We start from the raw sequence: 22,892 nt of genomic DNA on the forward strand, positions 1-22,892 counted from the left end.
TACAGGGCAAGGAATGGGAAGAGGCTAAGTGACATGCCCAAGGTCTCATGGGGAATCAGTGGCAAGGAAGAGATTCAAACCCCCCTCCAGCGGGCTTTAAACTATGCTTGTTGGGGGGAGGGGAAGATGAGGGTGGGGGAAGCCATGGACCACCAAACCATGTAGCACCCACAAGGACAGCCCAGCCTGAAGAAGGAGAACATCGGGAACCTGCAATCCATGGGATGGCCAGCACTACGGCACAGGTAAGAAATAAGGGGCCCTTTGGGCATCAGAGCCAGGGGGCAGCAAAGGTGCCAGTCTCAGGGCTCAAGTGCCTATACACTAATGCTAGGAGCACGGGGAACAAGCAGGATGAACTAGCGCTCCTGCTTGCAGAAAACACCTACGACTTAGTAGGGCTAACAGAAACCTGGTGGGATTCGTCCCATGACTGGGCGGTACACATTGGGGGCTATAAGCTGTACAGAAAGGACAGGGTGGGGAAGAAAGGGGGGGGGGGGTTGCGCTCTATGTCAATGAGCAATATACATCGACCCTCATCAAAACGGAATCGAAGGAGGAGAAAGTAGAAGGATTGTGAGTTAGGCTACATGGGGGGCAAGGAGAAAGGGATTTGGTGGTAGGGGTCTGCTACAGACCCCCACGCCAAGGGGAAGAACTAGATTCGGGGCTCCTGAGGCAGCTCTCGGAGACCATAAAAACTAGGGAGGCGGTAGTCATGGGGGACCTAAACTACCCAGACATCTGCTGCGAGACGCAGACAGCAAGGTCCCACCATTCACGCAGGTTTCTATCCTGTGTACAGGACCTCCACCTGACGCAGGAGGTGCATGGTCCCACTAGGGGGAATGCCATACTGGATCTGGTATTGGCAACGGGGGATGACATGATAGGGGACCTACAGATCGGTAGCCATCTGGGGGACTGTGATCACCTAATAATAGAATTCACCATAAGATGTCGAGTGGGTAAGGTAACTAGTAGGGTGAAAGTGCTAGACTTTAGGAAAGCTGATCTCAATGCACTCAGGCGATTAGTCAAGGACGCACTGCAGAGTAGGAGTTTTGAAGAGATGGGAGCCCAAGAAGGGTGGCGGTGCCTTAAGGAAACGATCCTTCGGGCACAGAGGGAGACGATCCCGATGCGGGGAAAAAGGGGGAAAGGGGCCAAGAGGCTTCCCTGGCTGACCAGAGAAATCCAGGGCAGCCTAAGGGCCAAAAGGGGGGCACATAAAAAGTGGAAACGGGGAGAGACTACCAAAGATGAATATACCTCCTCTGCTCACGCTTGTAGGGAGGCAGTTAGACAGGCCAAAGCTACCTTGGAGCTGAGGATGGCAACCCAAGTAAAGGATAACAAAAAATTGTTTTTTAAAAGGAAGGCCCAGGGAGGAATAGGACCACTGCTAAATGGGCAGAAGCAATTGGTGACGGACAGGGGGGACAAGACTGAACTCCTCAACGAGTTCTTTGCCTCAGTGTTCCTAAGCGAGGGGCACGACAAGTCTCTCACTGGGGTTGTAGAGAGGCAGCAGCAAGGCGCCAGACTGCCATGCGTAGACCCTGAGATGGTGCAGCGCCACTTGGAGGAACTGGATGAGTTTAAGTCGGCAGGCCCGGATGAGCTCCATCCGAGGGTGCTGAAGGCACTGGCCGACATCATTGCAGAGCCACTGGCGGGAACATTTGAACACTCGTGGCGCACGGGCCAAGTCCCGGATGACTGGAAAAGGGCCAATGTGGTCCCCATTTTCAAGAAGGGGAGGAAGGAGGACCCGGGCAACTATAGGCCAGTCAGTCTCACCTCCACCCTTGGTAAAGTCTTTGAAAAAATTATCAAGGCTCACATTTGTGAGAGCCCGGCAGGACAAATTATGCTGAGGGGAAACCAGCACGGGTTCGTGGCAGGTAGATCATGCCTGACCAATCTACTCTCTTTTTATGACCGGGTTACAAAACGCCTGGACGCAGGATTAGGGGTGGATGTCGTATACTTAGACTTCAGGAAGGCCTTCGATACGGTATCCCAGCCCTAGTCACAAGGCTGTGATGTGGATGACTGCACAGTCCGGTGGGTGGCGAATTGTCTAGAGGGTCGCACCCAGAGAGTCGTTGTGGATGGGTTGGTCTCGACCTGGAAGGGTGTGGGCAGTGGGGTCCCGCAGGGCTCGGTCCTTGGACCGATACTCTTTAATGTCTTCATCAGTGACTTGGACGAGGGAGTGAAGTGTACTCTGTCCAAGTTTGCAGATGACACAAAGCTATGGGGAGAAGTGGACACGCCGGAGGGCAGGGAACAGCTGCAAGCAGACCTGGACAGGTTGGACAAGTGGGCAGAAAACAACAGGATGCAGTTCAACAAGGAGAAATGCAAAGTGCTGCACCTAGGGAGGAAAAATGCCCAGCACACCTACAGCCTAGGGAATGACCTGCTGGGTGGCACGGAAGTGGAAAGGGATCTTGGAGTCCTAGTGGACTCCAAGATGAACATGAGCCAGCAGTGTGATGAAGGCATCAGAAAAGCTAATGGCACTTTATCGTGCATCAGCAGATGCATGACGAGCAGATCCAAGGAGGTGATAGTTCCCCTCTATCGGGCGCTGGTCAGACTACAGTTGGAGTACTGCGTGCAGTTTTGGGCGCAGCACTTCAAGAGGGATGCGGATAACCTGGAGAGGGTCCAGAGAAGGGCCACTCGTATGGTTAGGGGCCTGCAGGCCAAGCCCTACGAGGAGAGACTAGAGAACCTGGACCTCTTCAGCCTCCGCAAGAGAAGGTTGAGAGGCGACCTTGTGGCTGCCTATAAGTTCATCACGGGGGCACAGAAGAGAATTGGTGAGTATTTATTCACCAAGGCGCCCCCGGGGGTTACAAGAAACAATGGCCACAAGCTAGCAGAGAGCAGATTTAGATTGGACATTAGGAAGAACTTCTTCACAGTTCGAGTGGCCAAGGTCTGGAACAGGCTCCCAAGGGAGGTGGTGCTCTCCCCTACCCTGGGGGTCTTCAAGAGGAGGTTAGATAGGCATCTAGCTGGGGTCATCTAGACCCAGCACTCTTTCCTGCCTATGCAGGGGGTCGGACTCGATGATCTATTGAGGTCCCTTCCGACCCTAACGTCTATGAATCTATGAATCTCCCAGCCCAGAGCCCTAGCAGAGTCTCCTCTGCCTCTGGGATCTGTGTCTGCAAGGCATTTCCTGAGGCCAGGCTGCCATCACCCCCCACACCCGGGTGCTGCCGCTTGCTGCTGTGATGCCCCCGAGTACTCTTACCACGTTGCACCATGTTTTCTCACGGAAGCAAGAAACCTCTGCCCGTGGCTTCCCGGCCCCTTGCCCTCTCAAGCCCCCAGACAGCTCATTGCAGGCAGCTGGGCTGTTGCTTTTGCCTTGGGCAAGCTCTGCAGGCCTCCACCACCCTCCCCAGGGCAGGTCGAGATGTGTGGGCTTTGCTGGGCTGGGCCCAACCCCAGTGCTGTCCTCTCATGCCTCAGCTGCATTTTCCCTTCCACATCCTGCTGGTGGTGTTATTAACGGTCATTCTCCCACCCCAGAGCTGGCTGCATTTCTGCACCAGGACCCAAGCACCCTAATGCTTTCTCAGCTCCTCACGGGCTGTCAGTGCTATCCCTGGGCCCTTCCATGAGACGGGTCTCCCCTCCGGTACCGTTGACCCCGCACGCACCAGGCCGTGTGTATAGCGAACGCCGTACGCGTCTCCCTGCCCTCCTGCCGGCTGATGTTCTTTGCGGCCTCCACCACCTCCTCCGCCGTCTGGTAGTCATGCAGGCTCCATTCGTGGACCGCTTTCTCCCCATACTGAAGCACCCCAACCTGCAACACAACAACCCCTCGTGGGGTTAGCGCTTTCTCCCTCCAAAGTCCGGCCTTGGAGAGGGCTGGAGGGAGGAGACCGGGGTGCTCAGAGGCTGGGATTCAACTCCCAACTCTAGGGCAAGCAGCTTGATCTCAGCCTGTGCCTCAGTTGCCTTGCCTCGAGGTTTTGTTTTGCACATTTCACAGTTTTGAGGCAGTCGGCGATGAGGTCCCTTGCCTGATTTGCAAAGGGGAAAAGGCAAAAGCTGCCTGGTGGAACAGTTCTGCCCTGGAAAAGGCTGATTCAACTGAGTCCAGCCTGCATGGGGGCAGCACGCGGACAGCCTCAAAGAGATGGAAAATCCCCAGCGTGTTCCTGTGATTCACACCCCTCGCTGGTCAAATCCTGCCCTGTATCTGCAGTGATCACTGGGTTCAATAAGCAATCATTACTAGGGTGGCCATTATAGAGGGCCGTCTGGTTGTCCTCTATTGATACGAAACCTGACGCCTTTATGTCTTCTCTTCAAGAAGAGAAAAATAGAGGACATAAAGACATCGGGTTTCGTATGAATAGAGGACAGGGGACAGAGTAGCAGAAAACTGGAATGTCCTCTGTGATGGCCACCCTAATCACTACATCTGACTTCTAGCCAGGGCTGGTCCGGCAGGTATTTGAACACCGGTCCAGCGATGCTGGCATAGATACCCACAGGCAAGGAGGAGAGCCCCCAGCTCTCCCTATGCTCAGTCAAGATACAGCTATCAATCAGTGGCCATCTCGGAAAGCCCTTGAGAGCCCACAGGTGCTCACGCAGGAGCACCATGTCCTGCCCGGGGTCACCGAGATGGGGCAGCCGTGGGCACAGAGCTCGCTGGAGACGTAGACCAGGGCGCTCTGAGCCACCTGCTCATTGTCCCAGAGGAAATGGGATGCTGGGGCCTGTATTTTGGGACAGAACAGACATGAAGGACCTGGATGGGACGCCAAGGAGCTCGAGTCTATGTGCGAGGGGGCCTGTGGGGTTGGGAATCTTCCTGCCCCGTGCTGCTTCCCTCCACCCTCTGCCCGCAAGAAATCCTCTCCCGTATCCTCCTAAAGCAGCTGGGATGAATTGGGGGGTGCAGAAGATCAAGCCAAACCTCCCACCCAGCCTGGGGGCAGGTCCAGGCTCCCAGGGACTGGATTAAAAGCCCAAGAGGGAGACAGATGCAGTGCATGTAGACAGGGCTCCCCACTGCCAAGCTGGGGTCGGAGGGGTTGGGGGTGTTTGGCTTGGGTGACCCCTCTGCGGCCCCACTCCCGGCCTTGGCAGAGGTCTGGGGTTTCAGCCACGGCATTTGCCAATTCAGTGCCCAGCACGCAGCCCGCCCTGGGGGCCAGACTCCCTCCCCTCCCCGGCTGGCTTCAGGTTTCCTGTTTTCTGTGGGATTTTTCAACTTGCTGACGTCGGCTCTGGGCAAGTGGTGGGTGGCGCTCCTTTGTGTCAGGGCAATGCCAGGTGCAAGGCATTGCGGGACATGGCTAACAACAATGCTGCTGGTGGGGAAGGGCACTGTGACAGCGAGATGCGGGGCATTTTGGGAAGGTGCCAACCTGGGCAAATGCGGGGTGGCCCAAAGCCATAGTGGGGGGAGTGCAAAGGATTCAGGGAACCGGCTGGCAAGACACCCCCGGAGCCAGGGCACTTGCCCCTTCCCCCAGGCAGCAGCCCGCAGCGGGGCAAAGGCCCGACGCCACCCAGAAGGGGCCGAGTACGTCCGAGGCAGTGGGCCCTGCCCTCAGGATCGGGCCCCCGCCGTGGAGGGGACGCGGCCCTGACTCAGCTGCCTGCCTCGGCGAGTCAGCAGGTCCCAGTCGCTGCTTCCTGCTGACTCATCCGGAGGATGTGGGGAACGGGGGGCGGCCACGGGCATTTCTTCGGGAAGCCCATTTCCTTTCATCTCCTTGTGGGGGCTGAGGCCGTTCACAACCTCTCTGGCCCTGTCCCCTTGTCCTCCCCCCGTCCCATCTAGACCAGACCCCTCCGGGACTGTGGGCACACTGGCAGCACCGCTCACTCAGCTCCTTTCCCCGGGACCCCAGGCCAGGACACATTTCTACCAGTATAACCAGCATGACACTGGCATAAAAAAAGCTGCAGACAAGTGACACATGCCCCTGGACCTGGGGTCACACAACCTGGGGAAGAGGTGTGGTGGGTGAGATGACCCTGGTATAAGTTATCCCAGTTTAGGCATCATCTGTCCATACCCACCCTGGGGTAACCGGCTGCTGAAGGCATCTTACCTGCTCCCCTACCTAATGGTGAGACTGTCGCAGATACCTACTGGGGGAGTTACCCCGGAATAGCTGCACATCTGTCCCTCCCTGTTCAGTGTAATTCATACTGCCGTACAAAACTCACTGGGGCATGTGTATGTCTGTCCGGTGCCTGTGGTGTCTCCAGGTGCTCAAAGCCCTGACCCATGTTTGAGAGAAGAGGAAGAGACCTGGTGTTTGCAAATGTCTGCCCACTGATCTGGCGCAACTGTTTCATGGGTCCACTCCTATCCCACAAGAAGGGAAGCTAAATTGGACTGGATTGCAAGCTAAATGTTGGTTTAAACCAGAATTTCATCACATGTACAAGCGCCCAAATAGCTGCTAAATGACCGCACATTAGCTTTAGCTTAATTTGGGATAGAGTGGGCACAGCTGGCAACTTCTGATTCCAGACTGTGATTACATCTGCCCATGCTCTGACACTTCTGCTTAGTGATCTTAATTCACACCAGAGCGGCTTCCCTGAGATCTACCTCAGATTGATATTGAGGACCAAAGTACCCATGTGTTTACCTGGATTTGCTCCGGGTCAATGAAGAATTTGCTGAGGATGTTACTGAGGAAATTCTGGACCTCGTACCAAGGGTAGATGCTGTTGGAACCATCCAGGACAATCACAATGTCCATGTAGGTGGAGCACCCTGGAAACACACACACACGTGTGTGCACACACATGCACACACACACACACACACACACACACGACCAGGTCAGTACAAGAGCTGGGGGTTTATTCCCCCCACCTCTACCAAATAAATATTATTTTTCCAGGACAAAATCACAGTCGGGGTGGGTAGAAAAGTGCTGCTACCGTGGGTGGAATTCAGCACATAGTTTCAGCTGAAAAAATAAAGGGAAAAATATTTGGAAAAGGACGAACATTCAGATTTTCATTCCAAAAATTGCCCACATTGAAATAAAAAAAAAAGAAAAGAAAAGAAAAGAAAAAGGCAAAAAAAGCCAGAAACAAAACAGGCTGTTTTGGCTTCAGGGTTTCCTTGCACTTGACCTGAAAGCAGCTGGAGTAGAGGGATGGGAGCTGGGGCTTGGGGGAGATGGGTCAGTGCCTTCCGGTTAAGAGCAGCAGGCCTCCTGGGTCCCATCCTGTTTGAGGGCAGCAGGAGACGAATCGGGGCAGAGCTAAGGGTGCTTTGAAATGCATCTCTCCCATGCAACAAGCTGCTAAAAAACAGGTTGTGCTTTGCATCTGGTTGCAGGGCATGGATGTCAGAAGCAAAGCATTCTGGGAACAGGATCTCAGGCAGGTTGTCTCTCCAGGACACTGCATTCAGCCTGGATGTCTTGCACTGTCCCAGCTCAGCCGGACCGTCCTGGTGCGGGGAGAGCAGAGCCGTGCACGGCTCACAGCCCAGGGGTCCAAGCCAAGGGTGGAGATCTCCAGCCTTGCTGGGCTCTTCCCCCACCCCCCATGCACCCAGGCAGGTGGCTCCCACCTACTTTGAGCTGTGGGAGCAATGGTCTTGGTCGGGCGGAAGTCGCTGTCCACTTTGGTGCAAATGCCCGTGCTGAACATGGAGGTGCCGCACTCCTGGGACCAGAGCGGGGCACAGGCCTGTGGGCAAGGGAGATGTGTGTTACCCCTGGCTATGCACCCGCTGCCTGCCCAGGACCTCTCCAGCCCATGGCCTTGCAAAGGGGGGCACTGCCCCAGCCTGTGACCTTGCAAAGGGGGGCACCGCATGACAGCAGAGACCCCATTCCCAGGGAGAGCTGGGGGAGGGGGTGACTGGCTGTTTTGGGGGACACTGCCTGGGCCTGCATGTTTTTGCTGGGCTCCATCTCCACCCAACTGAGTGCTTCAGCTCTATGGACACGCCGCCCAGCCCCGCTGCCCCCAGCCCTGCCTGCACTCAGGGCTGCATCTGCTCCTGGCAGGCGCTGCACTAAGCAAACCCGAGGCAACCACAAAAATGCAGGGTGTCAGCCTCAGCTCCGGGAACGCCCAGCCAGACCGGGCTATATTCGTCCTCCTGCGAGGGCACAGACTGGGGACAGGGACTCGTCCCCTGCCCCCTCCCCTGCCAGCCAGCAGTGCCCCAAGGGACCTGGTCGTCAGGAGGCGGCTAATTGCAGCCCCAGCGTGGAAAATCCAGCTCCACATCATCTCCGCTGTCTAATCTCCCCGTCAGTCCTTCTGGCCCTTCCAGCCTCCAAATCTTTGCTCCCTGCCCCGCCTCTCCCCATCCTGTAAAGCTTCAAACTTTCCCCACTCCAGCAAGACTTCTGGGGGTGGGAGATTTGCCACAAGAGCCCAAGAGGTGCAGATGCCCTTCCCCAGCTTTTTAGGGGGTCACGCTAGGGAAATGCAGACAGATGCAACAGCCGCATGGAGTTGCCCCCATGCCAGAAGGGGACAGGGAGTCAGCCCCATACTCCATCCTTAGCCTCATGGCAAGGCGGGGGGGCAGGATTAGCACCCCCAGCTCTGTCCCAGAGAGACCTACTGCAGTGGGAAATGGGCAGAAACATGTTCTGAGTAGCAGGGGCCGGTTGGCGCTGCCAGGAACCCAGCCCAGATTAACCAGTCCTGCCACAATACTGCTGTGACCGCAGCACAGAGACACCCAGAACCCACCAAACGGGTGTCTGGGGCCATTTCTGGCCTGGTTTTAGGAATGGAAATAGGAATAACAGGCGCTGTGCCTCACTCCCCTAAGCCAGCCAGCCCCTTGCCCGGCCTGCTTCTCCTGGGATAACCCTGGAAAGCAGCAAGCGAAGGGAGAAAACATCCGGATGCCGAATATTGAAAAGGTTACGGGCACAAAAGCAGCCTTCATGAGGAGGCAGCACCAGGGGAGAGGGACAGAGGGACTGGGAGAGGACCATCTGATACGGCTGATGTGTGGCTTTTCCTTTCTGCTACCCTGCAGTCAAACAATTCCTCCCCTCCCAGCCTCCCCAGAGAGGGCAGAGCTGGGTAAACCACTGCTGCAAAAGGGGCACCCCTAGCTTCAAAACCTCCCTTGCTCGGGAGCATGGCTTAGCCTCAGCATTTATGGCAGGAAGCCCCAAGGCAGCAAGCGGAGGGCAGGCTGAGTTTGCCGAGAGCCTCAAACAGCAGCTGGGAGAGGTGTGAGCTGTCCCCTTCAAGCTCAAGGAGCCCTGATGGGGGGCACCATCCTAACCTGGTCCCCAGAGCCATCTCCCATGCTGACCCACATGCTGACATGCACCCCCAGGGGACACTGGTATCACGGTGCTAGGCGCTGTACATGTAACTTGTGGGGAACAGCTGCCTCGTGTATGGTATCTGGCACAACAGGCCCCTCGTCTCTGCCTCGACACCCTTTGCAGGGCTGGGGAGTAAAGGCAAATGGCTTTCCAGGCACAGAAATGCAAGCGGTGGGTTTTTCCAGCCCATGGGGAAGGCCTCTGCTCACCACAAACCCTTCGCCTTTGTTGTCCACGAGTGTCATCCCAAAGTGCATGTTCTTGATCTGCTTGGAGACGTTGCGGAGGGCAGTGTCACCTGCGGCAAGGTCCCAAGGGTGGTGGGGGGAGAGAAGAAACAGTATGAGAGGCTGCCCAAGGGAATTAGAGCCCCTTGCCCTCCCTGCATGGAGCCGGGCCCCTCAATCCCTTCTGCACCTTGGCAGCAGCCACCCCCTTTCTGAAAGCAAATGCCAATGGAGATTTTTCACCTCTGAGGCGGTACACTTAGTGTTGGGGGTTGTGAACAAGCCAGTGGACTGAGGAACTACAATGTCTCCAAAGCCCTTGGGCAGGAGATGTATTGCCCAAGTGCCCCAGGGTTTTTCAGACCTCGTTACCTAAGTGGACCTGGCTGCAGGAGCGGTTCCTGGATCCCATGGCGCACTTGTAGACGTCCCCTCTCCGGTCGTCGGCCGTGCCCTCCCACGGTGCCCCCACCAGCAGCCTGTGGAGGGAAGGACAGGGGACGTCAGCCCAGCACCAGAGCGGAGGGAGATTTCTCCAGCATCAGCAGGACTGATCCCCCCGGGTGGGGGGGACGACTAGAGGGGCTGCCCCTTTCAGGGAAAGAGCACACGGACAGTTGGGACGAAACTCAGCAGGTGCCTGGGCAGGGTTTTAAAGGCACAAGCTGCCCCCAGGGCCTGTCAGTCCATAACTGGCTCCCAGCAGGTGCATTTTTTGCCTCTTCAAGCATCTGTTTGCAGCAAGGCAGGAGAATCACTAGTGATCTAGGCTGAAACAGTTCATGTTCTTCATTCATCATCCTTGGCTCTCACCAGGCGGGACCCACACCACATCCCACAGCATTTACCGAGGGGTGGAATAGCGCAAGCTCCAGTTTACAGTTGGGGGAAACTGAGGCCTGAAAGGGGAGTGAAGCACCCTGCCCACAGTCACACAACAAGCCGCTGGCCCAACAAGAAACACTGCCCCACTCCAACTTTAGCCACTACACAGATTTCCTCCCAGAGCAGGACATTGCAGGGGGTAGAAATTGGGTAGCGCTCCTTTAAATAGCTGGTGAGCCCTTTAGTGGCACTCATTGGGCGCGTCTACACGTGAGCATTTACTGTGCAGTAACTGAAATTACTGTGCAGTACAGGTGTGCGTCTATACATGCACACCTGTATTGCGCAGTAAATATGGCTATTTCCACCAACTTGAGCATAAATTTGATACCTGCATCATGCAGATATCAAAGATTAGTTACTGCGCAGTAACGCACGTGTAGACACCTTACTGCGCAGTAACACTGTGCATGTGGACTGATTTGGGACTAACTTTAGTCCTAAATCAGTCCACACACACTGTTAATGTGCTTTAGTGCCTGCAGGTGTATATGCTAGCCTATTCCTGCTTACTGCACAGTAAATTTAAGCTGGTGTTAATGGACGAGTAGACATGCCCACGGTGTTCCAAGTGCAGATGTCACCAAAGGGCAACTGGAGCCAGCAGAGCAGATGTAGCCGGCCCTGTCCCTAGGGACACTGCATAAACACGGTGATGTGGGAATCAGTTATGTTTATGTGGCTTCATCCTTGTATTACTATTGCATAATAAGCTCTAACAACACAAGACCCGGAGGGCATTGGCAACCAGCTCTCTTCACACCCAGTTGTCCACTCCAGCCACCAATCTGCAAGCCACCGCTGGAAAAGGAGCCCAAACCCACCCCGCCCCATTGCAAACCCAGCCAGCCTCAGCTCACCAAGAAACCCAGGGCAAAAGGAACAGGAGAAAGCAAGGAGCCCCTGAAGACACAGTCCACTCAGTGCCAATTTTAACAAGCTGGAAACAGTCATTCCCAGCCTGGGATTCTCATCATGCCGGTCCCTGCCCTGGTAGCAGAATGGAAACACTATCGCCGGGACCAGTCCTGGCACACGGCGGGATGCTTTGAAGCACCGTCTGGCGTTACAGCATCCCATTGGATTGTGATGCCTCCGGCTGGGAACACACATGAAGGAACATCACGGGGAGGCCGCATTGGGGCCAGAGCACTGCCCCGGGGGTCAACCCTGGTGTCAAATTCGCAGCAGCATCTTGGAGGATGGTGGGGATTTCGGTGGCGGCAACAATCCCTCAACTGAAGGACAAAACTCTACCATGGCTCATGGTCTTAAGAGCCCAAGCCTTGAGCCGCAGACCCGTATGCAGAAGTCACAGGTCTTTCCACAGGGGAGAGCTGGCTGTAGGCTGGGATTCGTCTCCTTTCCATAAGCTGCGGTGCCATTGGAGGTGTTTAGCAGCCAGGTCGTCCCAGCTCTTAATGTCAGCAACTTGGGGCAGGTCTTCAGTGCGTCCTTGTAACCATCCCTCTGGCCACTGCGAGATCTCAGGCCATAACTACGCCAGGAGCAGAGCTTGGTGGTGATTTAAAACAACGGGACCTGGCAGACCTGAGGAAAGAACCTCTGAAGCCCCGGGAAGAATCGAAACAGCCAAATAAAACCTTCAGTGGGAAGAAAAAGAAATGAGAGAAAGAGAGAGAGGATGGAGGAAGGAAATAGAAGTCGTGTTGGAAGTTCTCTGCGCGCTGGGCACCCAGGATCTGCCCAAGCGTGAGAAAGCATCGCCGGACAGGGCAGCTCCCTGGCAAGCACAAGCAGCCTCTCTCTCTCGCTCCCCAAGCATTAGCTCTGGAACGGAGATCAACAGCCCCCGGATTTCCCCCCTGATTTTTCATGCCGTTTCATAACGTGTATGTAACCAATACACAACGTGCACAAGCGCCCGCAGAGATCGACCAGGGGAGGATGGTGTGTGGGGAGGGCACTTGCAGGGGACTCCAGACACCTGGGTTCATTTCCTCTGCCACGGATTCCCTGCGTGATCGTGGACAAGTTCATCCGGCTCCCAGTGCTCCTTTCTCAGAGGTGCAATAGCCCCTCCGTGCCTCAGTTTCCTTTGGGAATAACAGCCAGCCTTACAGCACCGGAGATGTAAGTTAGGCACAGAGAAAAGAAACCATATATGGGCCCTAGGCTGATTTACTCTCTTCCAAGCTGGTGCTTTTACCAATCCTTGCCCCCCCCTGCTTTTAAAAAACCATAAACCAGGGTCGAAAGACAGAGCAGATCCCTTTACAGACCCCCAAGACATGGGCAGGTGCCCTCTATTGGGGAATTCAGGGTGGCTGAAAGTTCACCAGGTAGGGGAGAAAAGCACCGCATTCGCTGGCATACCACACTGCCCCAAATAAGACACACATCTAGTTTGGGGAAAGCAGAATGAAAGGGAAAAAAGGAAAGATTTTCCTTTTACACCAAACTATTCAGAATCAGTTTCTTCATTAAAGATTCACCAATTTTCAGCCACTAATTTGTAGGAAAGAGGTGAGAGTGGTACATGAAAAAATAAGGTAGATATTTAACCTTAAAATTAAAATGGGGATCTCAAATGAGTCTCCTTTTCTTAGAGGTTTCCAGTGTTTTCATCAGAAAACCTGAGCACTTTGGGCTCAAGGTTTTTTAGGCTTTGTGTCAAAATGTGTCCTTTTTTTTTGTTGTTTTCCTGCAAGGAAAAGTCATTTTTGAAATTGCTTCTCTAAGCCGCACCCTGAGAACCCCCCTGTAAAGGGCTCTGGGCTTGGAGACCCTGTTCTAGCCCGGAGAGACTTGCTGTGCCTTTACGTGCTGCCTTACATTTGCAGATGGACTTGCCTTTGCTGGAGGAGCTGGTGCCAGAGACGTGTTTGTTTGGTCGTGACCAAGGAAGCAGAGGGAGCCATGGTCACGAAAGTCCGGCGTAGCCGAGTGCCAGCACAGGGCTGGGAGTAGATGAGTTTTGCAGGGGCCATGTCCTGTTCATTGGCAGCTGCTTGCTACCTTGATCACATCCATCGCTCCCCCATCCTGGCAGGGCTCCTGTCGCTCCCAAGTGAAGCTAGGAGAGAGGGCTGAATGCAGCACGGCTTGTCTATCCATCCCCGTCTCTTCCATCAGGGCCACCGTGCAGGGGTCACTTGGCCAGCACTGGGCTTAGATCCCCTCCTTGCATCGACCCTGACACTGGGGGCGCTTGTGCATGGTGGGAGATGGGCTGGAGAACTGAGATGTTGTTCCATGCAATCACTGACAGCAGTTTGGTCTGCCCTTGCCCCTGCCCCTGTCCCTGCCCCTGCCCCTCCAGCCCCCCCGAAAAAGACCCTGGTCTCAGAAGCAGACAATCCCAAGGCTTCCCTGGCCCCTCTTGGGCAAGCCCATTTCAAGTGGCAGCTGAGCCTGGACTGTAAGTCACCCTAGGTGACTCTTGACAACGCAGAATGGGGACCAGGTGGAGTCAAACTGGGATTTACAAGTGGATTTGAACTGGGAAGCTACCAGCTGGAAAAAACCCCAGCCCCCCTCACTCCCCTCTGGCTGCAAACCATTTTATCTTAGGACAAAGTGCAAGTGTACGGATATCCACACCCGTTGTCCCTGGATAAATCCTTAAAAAGCTTCCCAGATAAAAGGTAGGAACAGCGTATCCTGCAATACTACAAAGTGCGTCTGTACAGTTATCCCAGGTGCATCTGTGCAGTTATCCCAGGATCGCACCACTGAATTAATGGCAGAAAAGCGGCAGTGCTTTCAGCCATTCGCTAAACCCCAATTAGAAGGGTGATGTGTGTACATGCCACTCTCAGGATATTTCTGTCCCAGGACAAACGAGGCACAACTTATCCCGGGACAAATGCAACATCTGTTCCTAACCTCTGTTCACCCTGCTCCACTGAATCCGATGTCTCACGTGAGCAGCGGGCCACTGTCAAAATGGCAGCAGTGGGTATAAATCTCCCAGCACTCACCATTTCTGCCCTCCGGCTTCGTGCTGCAGGACTTTGTAGCCAAACTGAGCCTCTGACGGGCCGTGGAAGATCTGGGGTCTCTTCACGTCGATGTTGAAGGACACGCATAGCCCTGGAGGGAGAGAGAGAGCACAGTGTTACACCAACCGAGGCGGTGGTCCGTGAGAAGGCAGACACGTCTCATTACTGTCCGGAAGCTGAGCCTCCACGTGTGACAGATCTGAAGGAAACAATACAATGCAGCTGGGACGGGGGCAGGAATCTCTGCCGGAGTTTGCCGAGAGCCTGAAACAGGAGCGCTGAAAGGTGAATGACCTCCTCTGTTGTAGCGAGTGCCACTTTGAGTGCCAACGCTCATCCCTCTCAAAGTTCATAACAAGGCAATGGAGGATCACCATCCTCCCCCTCTCTTAGATGGGGAAACTGAGGCAAGGAAACAAGAAGCGACCCGCCTGAGGACACCCGACTGGGCAGTAGCAGATGTGGAAACCAAACAAAGGCCTCAGGCCAGTTTTCCAGGTACCAGCCCACCCAAACCAGCCTCCTCTCACGAAGACCTCCATGACCTAGTCTGGGAGCTCTTACTGACACGGTAGCAGAGGGATTTAATTGGTAGCCGAGCCATTCCCCCAAACATGTGCAGACCCTGCAATGTCAGGATGCTTCAAAAAGTTGGAGAAACTTTTTTTCAGGGGCTCTGAACTCCTGCACTTGGGGACTGGGGGATGGCATGCAAATAAGGCAAATTAACATCGCTGCTGCCAGAGCAGCTCAAGCATTGCAGCGGTACCCAGGGCGCATGCCCATGGGAAGAAAGCATGGTTAGTTGATATGGGTTTCTGCTGTTGTTCCAACTTCTAATGTGTTCAGCCCCGCCGTCCCGTCCGCATTAGGGGTTTAACACGTCTTCAAAACATCCCCCTGCTTTCCTAGCAACTAAGGAGGCTCTAAGGAAATGGTCCCCGCTCCTGATGGCTTATGAATGAGACAATTACGGGTCAATGGGGCATCGAGAGGGGAAAGGGCTGGGTCAACACCTGCATCCTTACAAACAAACCCAGGCTCCGGCTTAGTGGAGGGATCTCCAGCTCCTACTTAGACCCTGGGCCTCCAGCTGCTCTCTGCTGTCCCAAGCTCTGGGTCCCCGTCTCCTCATCTGGACTGTTTCAGGTTACCCATGGCTCAGGCTGCCAAGGCAGCCAAGACGTGGGCAGGTTGGAGTCCTCTCAGCCATGTTCCCCCCAGCCAGCTGCAGGAAGCTTTGCTTGCTCTCACCCCATGGATTGCATTAGCTGATGTGGCTGGGAGGTTGGTCTTCCAGGGGCAGGGAGTTTGCAAACTGGGCTAGCCCTTCATGGGCTTGTTTCAATCAAGCCAACACGGGCACAGGGCAGATCTCCCCAGCAATGTGAGGCTGTGGTAGCAGCAGGCTCCCTGATGCGCTGTGCACACGGCTGGGGTAGCTGGTCCCCCGGATGCATGCTGACATGCTGTGCCAGGGGTGGGATCAGTAGGAGTTACAGACAGCATCCCCCCCCAACCCTGCTTCCAAAGATACTGCATGCTGCTTTCTTGCCAGGGCCCTGGGAAGTAGCATCTGCATCGTGTAGACAGGGAAACTGAGGCACAGAGAGGGGCATACAAGGCTGGCTGCAGCAAAGCTGGAATGCCTCCATGTATCCTGGAATGTCTCCATGTGGCCCCTAAAGGGTCCCAGTGAGATCAAGGCTTGCATGGTGCTAGGGGCTGCACATATCAGAGACACGTGTTGGACTGAAGAGCTCCAGCACAAAGGGAGGGAGGGGAAACTCAGGCACACAATAAGTGGGGTCCCTGAGGGAGCAGAGCAGGCCTGTCGCAGAGCTTGGCACTGAACCCTGATGCCCCAGGAACCCGCAGCAATGGAGCCAAATGGCTCATGTTCTCTTTGGCCAAGGTCAGGCCTGCATTTCACTTCCCATGGGGCTGTGAGAGATTGCATTTGTCTTCTCGCCCCATCCCCAAATGGCACCTTTTCAGATTCACGCTGTCTGGGCTGGTGCAGACAGGGGCCATCCTGCCTGGAGCCAGGGGCTGGACGGGAGAGATTTCAGAGGTCCCAGAGCCATATATCATCATCAGCATTAAATACACAGGGGGGTGTCTACTCGTGTATTTACATGCCCCGAAACTTAATGCGCCTTTGCTTAAGGCACATTAAGAGAATTTAGGCATGCATATACACATGGACATGCTAATGTGCATTAAGGTGCATTAAATTTAGGCACGAATAGATAAGTCACATTAGTGCACATGCAGATGCTCTAATGCGCATTAATGTGTATCCATTGATGCACACGGCATTCATGCACATTAGTGCATCTACATGTGTGCTAATGTGATTTGGCTATTCGTGCCTAAATTTGATACCTGCTTTATGCCGGTATCAAATTTAGGTTCACAATAGCCCTAAATTGCTTTTTTTAAGGTGCATTAAGGGTGAGCACATGTAGACATGCGCTCTTAATATGCCTTAAAAATGGTGATTTTAGGCTAAGCCTGCTTCAAAGAGGCACATGTAGACGTGCCCAGGGTTTCATTGCCACTGATCCAACGTGTTGTCCTGTGAAGCTACCTCCCTGGGGAGAGGACAGCTCATTCACACTCCTTTCCCCTGAAGAGCTTCCCTTCGACTGCCGGGGCATCTATAACCATCCAAGACATTTCAGGTCTAGACGTCAGGGCTGCACAAACCCTGGCGGGAATGGCCCCGTGCGCACAGCTTCCAAGCTGAGATCATAGCCGGCTCCCGGGGACCAGGGCCGGCTTGGCAGCGTGGCCAGGACCTAGCGCGCTTCCGGCGGTGCTAAGGATGTGTAAGGAAAGGGTGGAGGCCGTGCCCTGTGCACAGTAACTCTTCTGTCTGGAGAGCCAGCCGTGGCCCAGATTCGCAGCAAACCTCAGGAAGAAAACAGACTAGCAATTACCCTGGGTGTAGCTAGAAAACGCAGCCCCTGAGGTCCAGCGTGGATCTTGCTCTCACACACTCCAAGTGCCTCCCTCTCTGTTTTAACTTGCACTGCTTTCTCGCCGGAGCAGTCGGCTGGGAGCACAGACGCCCGCGTCTCCCAGCTGGGGTGCACAGGGGACCCGGCCAGAAGAAGAAATGAGAGAGCCGCAAGAGAAGGGGGAAAAGAAGGGAAATGCTGAGGACCGGCTCGGCGCTGAGGTTGCTGGAGAGGTTGCCTTGTGGTCGAAGGCACATAAAGGGCTCTTTTTGAATGAGCTGCAGCAGGGTACCACGGTGGGGCCCAGCCGCGACTGGGAAAGGGCTAAGCAAGCCAGACCAGCCTGAGTACGGCTCCTTCCCAAATCCAAACAGCCCGAAAAACCCAGCCTCACCCCACAGGCTTCAATTGAGGCTCAAGATGCTCAAACTCTGCGTCAAAGCTTTGAAGTCAGGACTCGTCGAGAGGTTTTCGATGCAACGTTTTCCATCCAAAAAAGAAAAAAGATCCCGAATCATAACACATGGCTTGAATGTGTTGATTGAGCAATGGTTCCCCCCCTCCCCAAATGAAAAGGGTTGAAATATTTTTGTTTGAAGGTGGTGTGACAAACAGGAAGGACATTATAGCTACCGGCTGCAGAATCCAAAGGCTTGATATTTATACACTGCAAAAGCAAAGAGAACGAAAGTTTCAACTATTTCAGTTGCGTGATCTTTTTTTGTGGGGGCGAGTTTTGAATGTCATTAGAGCTACCGGCTGCAGAATCCGCAGAGGCTTGATGCTTATTATACACTGCGAAAGTACAGAGAAAGAAGTTTCAAACTATTTCAGTTGCCTCAAATCAGATTTTTTTTTGGCAGGGGGTGAGTTTTGTTTCAAGGGGAGATTTAAGGCCTTTTGGCCTGCTTCAGGTTAAAAAAAAAAACAGTCAGGACGCTGGAATTTCACCCAAAACAGAAATTCTGGGTGCCAGACGCACTACATGTCACCACTGCTGACCTGCCAAGGTATCACAGCACCATAATATCTAGACTACATACAGGTCTTCACATCCCCCCACAACTGTGGGGCCAGGTGGTGTTGTTATACCCATTTCACAGATAAAACCGAGGCACAGAGAGACTCAAGTGATTTGCCGAGGTTGCACAGGGAGTGTATGGCAGAGCTAAAAAAGAAACCCAGGGCTTTCAAATACGAGGCTGGGGCCCAACCCACTAGCCCACCCTTCCCTTTCCATGCTCCAGTCACCGCTCACTCGTCCCTCACCGGAGACTGACGTTGGGTTTATTTTGAACATGCTACATTTTATCTGTATTGTATTACTGGGCAATGCTACCAAGTCTGTGGGTTTTTATCTCATTATATCAGGGACTTCTCAGTCACATGGGAATCACTGCAAAGGCCCCAAAGTGGGACTCAATTCTCAGAAACCCAAAGACATTCAACGAGAACAAAAAATCCCAAACTTCCTAAGCCACGCCCCGAGTTCAAAGCCTGACTCATGGCTGCTGAATGCCCTGGGCCGGCTCGCCCCTCCTGCCTGCCTGGGCTGCACGTGGGGCTGACTTTGCGGCCGCGAGAGCTGGAAACTTGCTTTTCCTCAAAAAAAGGCCAACTGGGTTCCACTTACATCCCGTGACTCTGGGAGCTGGAGCTTCGGGGGAGGCGGAGAAGACTTGCATCTTAGCTCGCCCCTTAGAAATGACAGGGAACTATCCAAAATCGTGAGCTGGCCACTCGGGGAGGGAACGGTGGGCTCCAAGGGGGAAAGAGCCTCCCTGGTGCCTCCAACAAGGGTTGGGGGGCTTCCCTCCTGGGCTTTCTCCGGACACCACAGCTCCTGCCTCCCATACCCCCGGGGCCGGAGCAGGGAGGGCATCATGAAGGGAGCGAAAGAGGGTCCAGATGTATCCAGATTTCAGCCACCGCCAGCTCGGGACGGGGGGAGATGCCAGCCTGCCCTGCAGAGACGAACTGAGCTGGCTGAACGGCCCCCCAAGAAGAATCACTCATGAATAAAATTGCGTTTTCACCGCCCCCGCAGGCCAAACGACCCCAAAACTCTTCAAATCCAACTCAGTGCCCAATGGCAAGAGCCACAGCTGCTTTCCACCCTCCAAGTAAAAATCCACTGTTTCAATTTAGGGAGAACTAAACCCCCCGCATGTGTACGAGCACCCAATGACCGAGTCAGGCCACATCCCCGGGAACAGCAACAGCCGACGCAGCGCCAGGTTATCAACCCACAACACGAGCGGTGCCCGGCTAACCCCATACCTTGTCTCTCATAGGGACAGAGAGACCCTTTGCCACCCCCGTGCTCTGGCTGTGTTGAAGGGGAGGGGGGTATTTTTGCAGCAGCGTGACCACTTTGTGCTCTGATCCCTCCTGGCTGCCCGCTTTACAAGCTGCTTTACAAGCAAGCCAGTCATCCCTGAGATCATAGAAAATCATAGAAAATTAGGGGTGGAAGGGACCTCAGGAGGTCATCTAGTCCAACCCCCAGACAGAGGAGCCGCGCTGGGGATCCCCTCTGTGCGCTTGAAGAGCAGCAGCGTAGATGCCAGAAGGACAAGAGCTTCTGGGCTCTGCTCACAGCCAAGGAGGAGAAGAGGATCCAGCGGATACACCTGGGACTCCTGGGTTCTGTGTAGCTGGGCTGATCATTCATGTAACGCTGTGCCTCAGTTTCCCCTGCCTTATCCCCTGAGATGCAGCCTGGCTGCAGATGAAAGAGGCCAACTTGGGACAAATATGTAGAGAGGAGGCAAGAATCCAGCCTCTAGCCCCGTACCCCTGGCCCAGCCGCTCCTGGGGATTAGGGCAGGCCAGGCACTTGGATCCTGTTTGGGTCCTGCCGTCACTGGGGCGGGGTGTGAGCAGAGCCAGGGAGACAGCATCTGCATAAATGAGCAGTGCCGGGGTAATGACAAATGCAGGGTTGCGGGGGAAGAGTCTCACGAAACTCGGCGCTGTGCTTGGTGGCAGGGAGAGGGGGCTGGGACGTGACCTGTGGGTGGTTGCTGTGGCCTGCCCAGCCCTGCAGAAACCCCCCCAGTGGGTCCGAACTGCTCATCCTCTGTGCCAGGCAAGAGGCCTGGAGCTGCCAGACACGGCCGGGGTCCCCCGTGCCATCGACCACTGCCATGCGCCAGCTCTGGGGAGCCAACGCACAGACCTGGGAGCTGTGCTCCCTTTTTGGGAGCCAGGCTGCATCTCGCAGGCATGAGGCAGGGGAAACTGAGGCACAGAGTTATACGAGGCAGCAATTCAGCAGTGGAGGAGACCCAGGTTCAAATCTCAGATCTGGCTCATTTCAATCCCAGCTGCCCCGGGGTCTCCCCTATGGCACATCCAAAGACCCCTGTCTCCTCCCAAGTAGGAAACAAGGCAAGAGGTGCTGGACCCCGAAAGATGTTTGCGGGCTCAGAAACCTGCTTCCAGCCCAGCTTTCATGAGAAGTCCTGTCAACCTCCAAGTCACTTGCAGCTCTGTGCCTCAGTTTCCCCATTTGGAAGAGCTAGGGGTTAATGTGGCCTTGAGGCTGATAGAGGGGAGGGCAGGGGCCAGCTGAGCTGGCTGCTTGTGCTTTGGACTCTGGGCTTTTCCTTGCTGCTGGGTCTGTCCTGAAAGCCAGGGGTCTGGACACGTGGATCAGCTCTCGCTGCATCCAGCCTTCGCAGCGCCCAGCCTGGCTCTGTTAATCTGTGCCTGCTGCTAACGGAGGCCTTTCCTGGCCCTGTTATGAGCAAGAGTGACCTTTGGAGCTGCAAAACCACTTGCTGCCAAAGGCTCGCTGCTGGTTACTGGTTGCAAGAGCCGGGCCCCATCCTGCTGGGGTCTGAGCTCCTAGAAGGTGGGGGCTGGCATGACTCTGGGTGCACAGTGCTGGGAGAACAGCCCCTAGACCCTGAGCCAGGGCTGGAGCTAGTTCAGAGCTAGCAAAGTCACTTACTGGTCCTGCCCTGGTTCTACCCACCGGGTCACGCTGCCTTGATTGTGATACAGAGGAAATGGGGCAGAACGGGACAGCTCCTTGCCCCAATGAACCCATTTCCCACCCATTGCCAAACCAACTGCCCACCCCCTGATCAGACTAATCCAGCCGTGAAGCCCTCAGGTTCTGCGTCACAAGCTGCCCACAGGGACCTGCTAGCCACATCCACCTTGCACCGGCCCTTCAAAACCCAGACTGGCACCGATGTGGAGCACAGGTGGTCATGCACCCCAGGGCCATGGGGATGGCACTGCTCCCTGCACTATCGTGTGCACGCTGTGCAAGGCGCTGTACAAACGCTTCCCATAAGTTCCCTCCAGGTCTGCGGCTGCTTCTCTCATAGCTGCCCTCAGCTACGACTGGCATCAGACACATCCAGAGTTCGCCCAAAACCACTCTCTGCAGCTATGGGGCTTAGAGAGCCATCAGTGACCCAGACACACTCTCCACCGCCAGCCTCGAAACAACCCCAGCTGATCCTTCCCCCCTGGCTGCCTATTTAGCTCTGGGGAAAGCCAGAGCTGCATTTAAATTCCTTCTTATCTTAACCCCTCGAACCACAAATCCCTTGCAGATGTGACACCAAAATCTCTATGGGGTGGGGAGCAATTAAATTCTCCTATCCAGGATCGAGGGTTAATGCCTTGTGCACCTCAAAGGGCAGCGCACGGTGCATCCAGCTCCTCTGAGTCCCATCGGGCCCCATGGCACCTTTGAGGATGGTCCAGCTTTGGGTGGGCTGGGCTGAGCTGAAAAGTCCTCCCCTTTCGTAACCCAAAAGAGCCCTAAACGCGGTACCTGGGATCAGCAGCAGGACGCAGGGAACACGGAGGCCGCGGGCAGCAACCATTGCATCAGTCAGAGCCTGGCCGGTGAGCGTGTCCCCAGAGCGCTGGAATCCAAACTGGGCATGGCACGCGCGTGTGTGCGAGCGGCTCACTCCGGCAGCCTCAAAGGTTACTCTGTCTGTCTTTATTACACGCCACGCCACCTTTTTTTTTTTTTCCCTCCTCCATCTCTGAGACGTTTCAATTGGCTGCTAAAAATACATGGAGCGGGTGGTTTTTTTGTTGTTTTTTTTCCTTATGGAAAAAAAAAAAAGGGAGAGATTTTCTTTTTTTTTTTAGAAAACCAAAATTGCAGAAACAATAAAGCAGAGTGGGGAAAAAATAGCTCAGTTGGAGCCACGGATGCAGGGAGCACATTGGGAAGCGTGTTTCCAGCACGGCGTCTCAGCCTCCGTGCTGTGCAAAACAAGCCCCGGGGCTCTCCCCTCTCCCTGGCCCCCATGCTCCAAGCACACACCCTGGTAGGTGTTAGTAGGAACCTGGATTTCAGGTGCTGGGGTTTGGGGGCGAGGGACAGGTGCGACAAGAAAAAGTGCAGACATGGGTTTTTGCACATTCAGGTCCTGGAGTTCTGTGCCTACTTTTTAACTTTTTCTTCTTGTGCCTCAAGTCATTTCCAAGGGGCCCTGGCGGTCTCACTGCCCAGACCCCTCACTATCCCCC

At 54.8% G+C, this 22,892-nt stretch overlaps 1 protein-coding gene across 1 annotated transcript in view; it reads right to left on the reverse strand.

Moving 5' to 3' along the window:
• ITGA10 (integrin subunit alpha 10) overlaps positions 1-22,353 on the reverse strand; it is a 34,733-nt gene extending 12,380 nt beyond the window's left edge. Inside the window, exons 1-7 of the mRNA XM_059718038.1 lie at positions 22,180-22,353; positions 14,395-14,506; positions 9,938-10,044; positions 9,548-9,636; positions 7,605-7,719; positions 6,660-6,787; positions 3,690-3,838 (exon numbers count right to left, since the gene is read on the reverse strand). Coding sequence (XP_059574021.1) covers positions 3,690-3,838; positions 6,660-6,787; positions 7,605-7,719; positions 9,548-9,636; positions 9,938-10,044; positions 14,395-14,506; positions 22,180-22,231 — 752 coding nt within the window. The 5' untranslated portion in view covers positions 22,232-22,353. The remainder of the gene's footprint in view (positions 1-3,689; positions 3,839-6,659; positions 6,788-7,604; positions 7,720-9,547; positions 9,637-9,937; positions 10,045-14,394; positions 14,507-22,179) is intronic.
• Between the last annotated feature and the right edge of the window lie 539 nt (positions 22,354-22,892).

This window comes from Alligator mississippiensis, chromosome 15 (genome assembly GCF_030867095.1).
Source record: "Alligator mississippiensis isolate rAllMis1 chromosome 15, rAllMis1, whole genome shotgun sequence".
NCBI classification, from domain to species: Eukaryota; Metazoa; Chordata; order Crocodylia; family Alligatoridae; genus Alligator; species Alligator mississippiensis.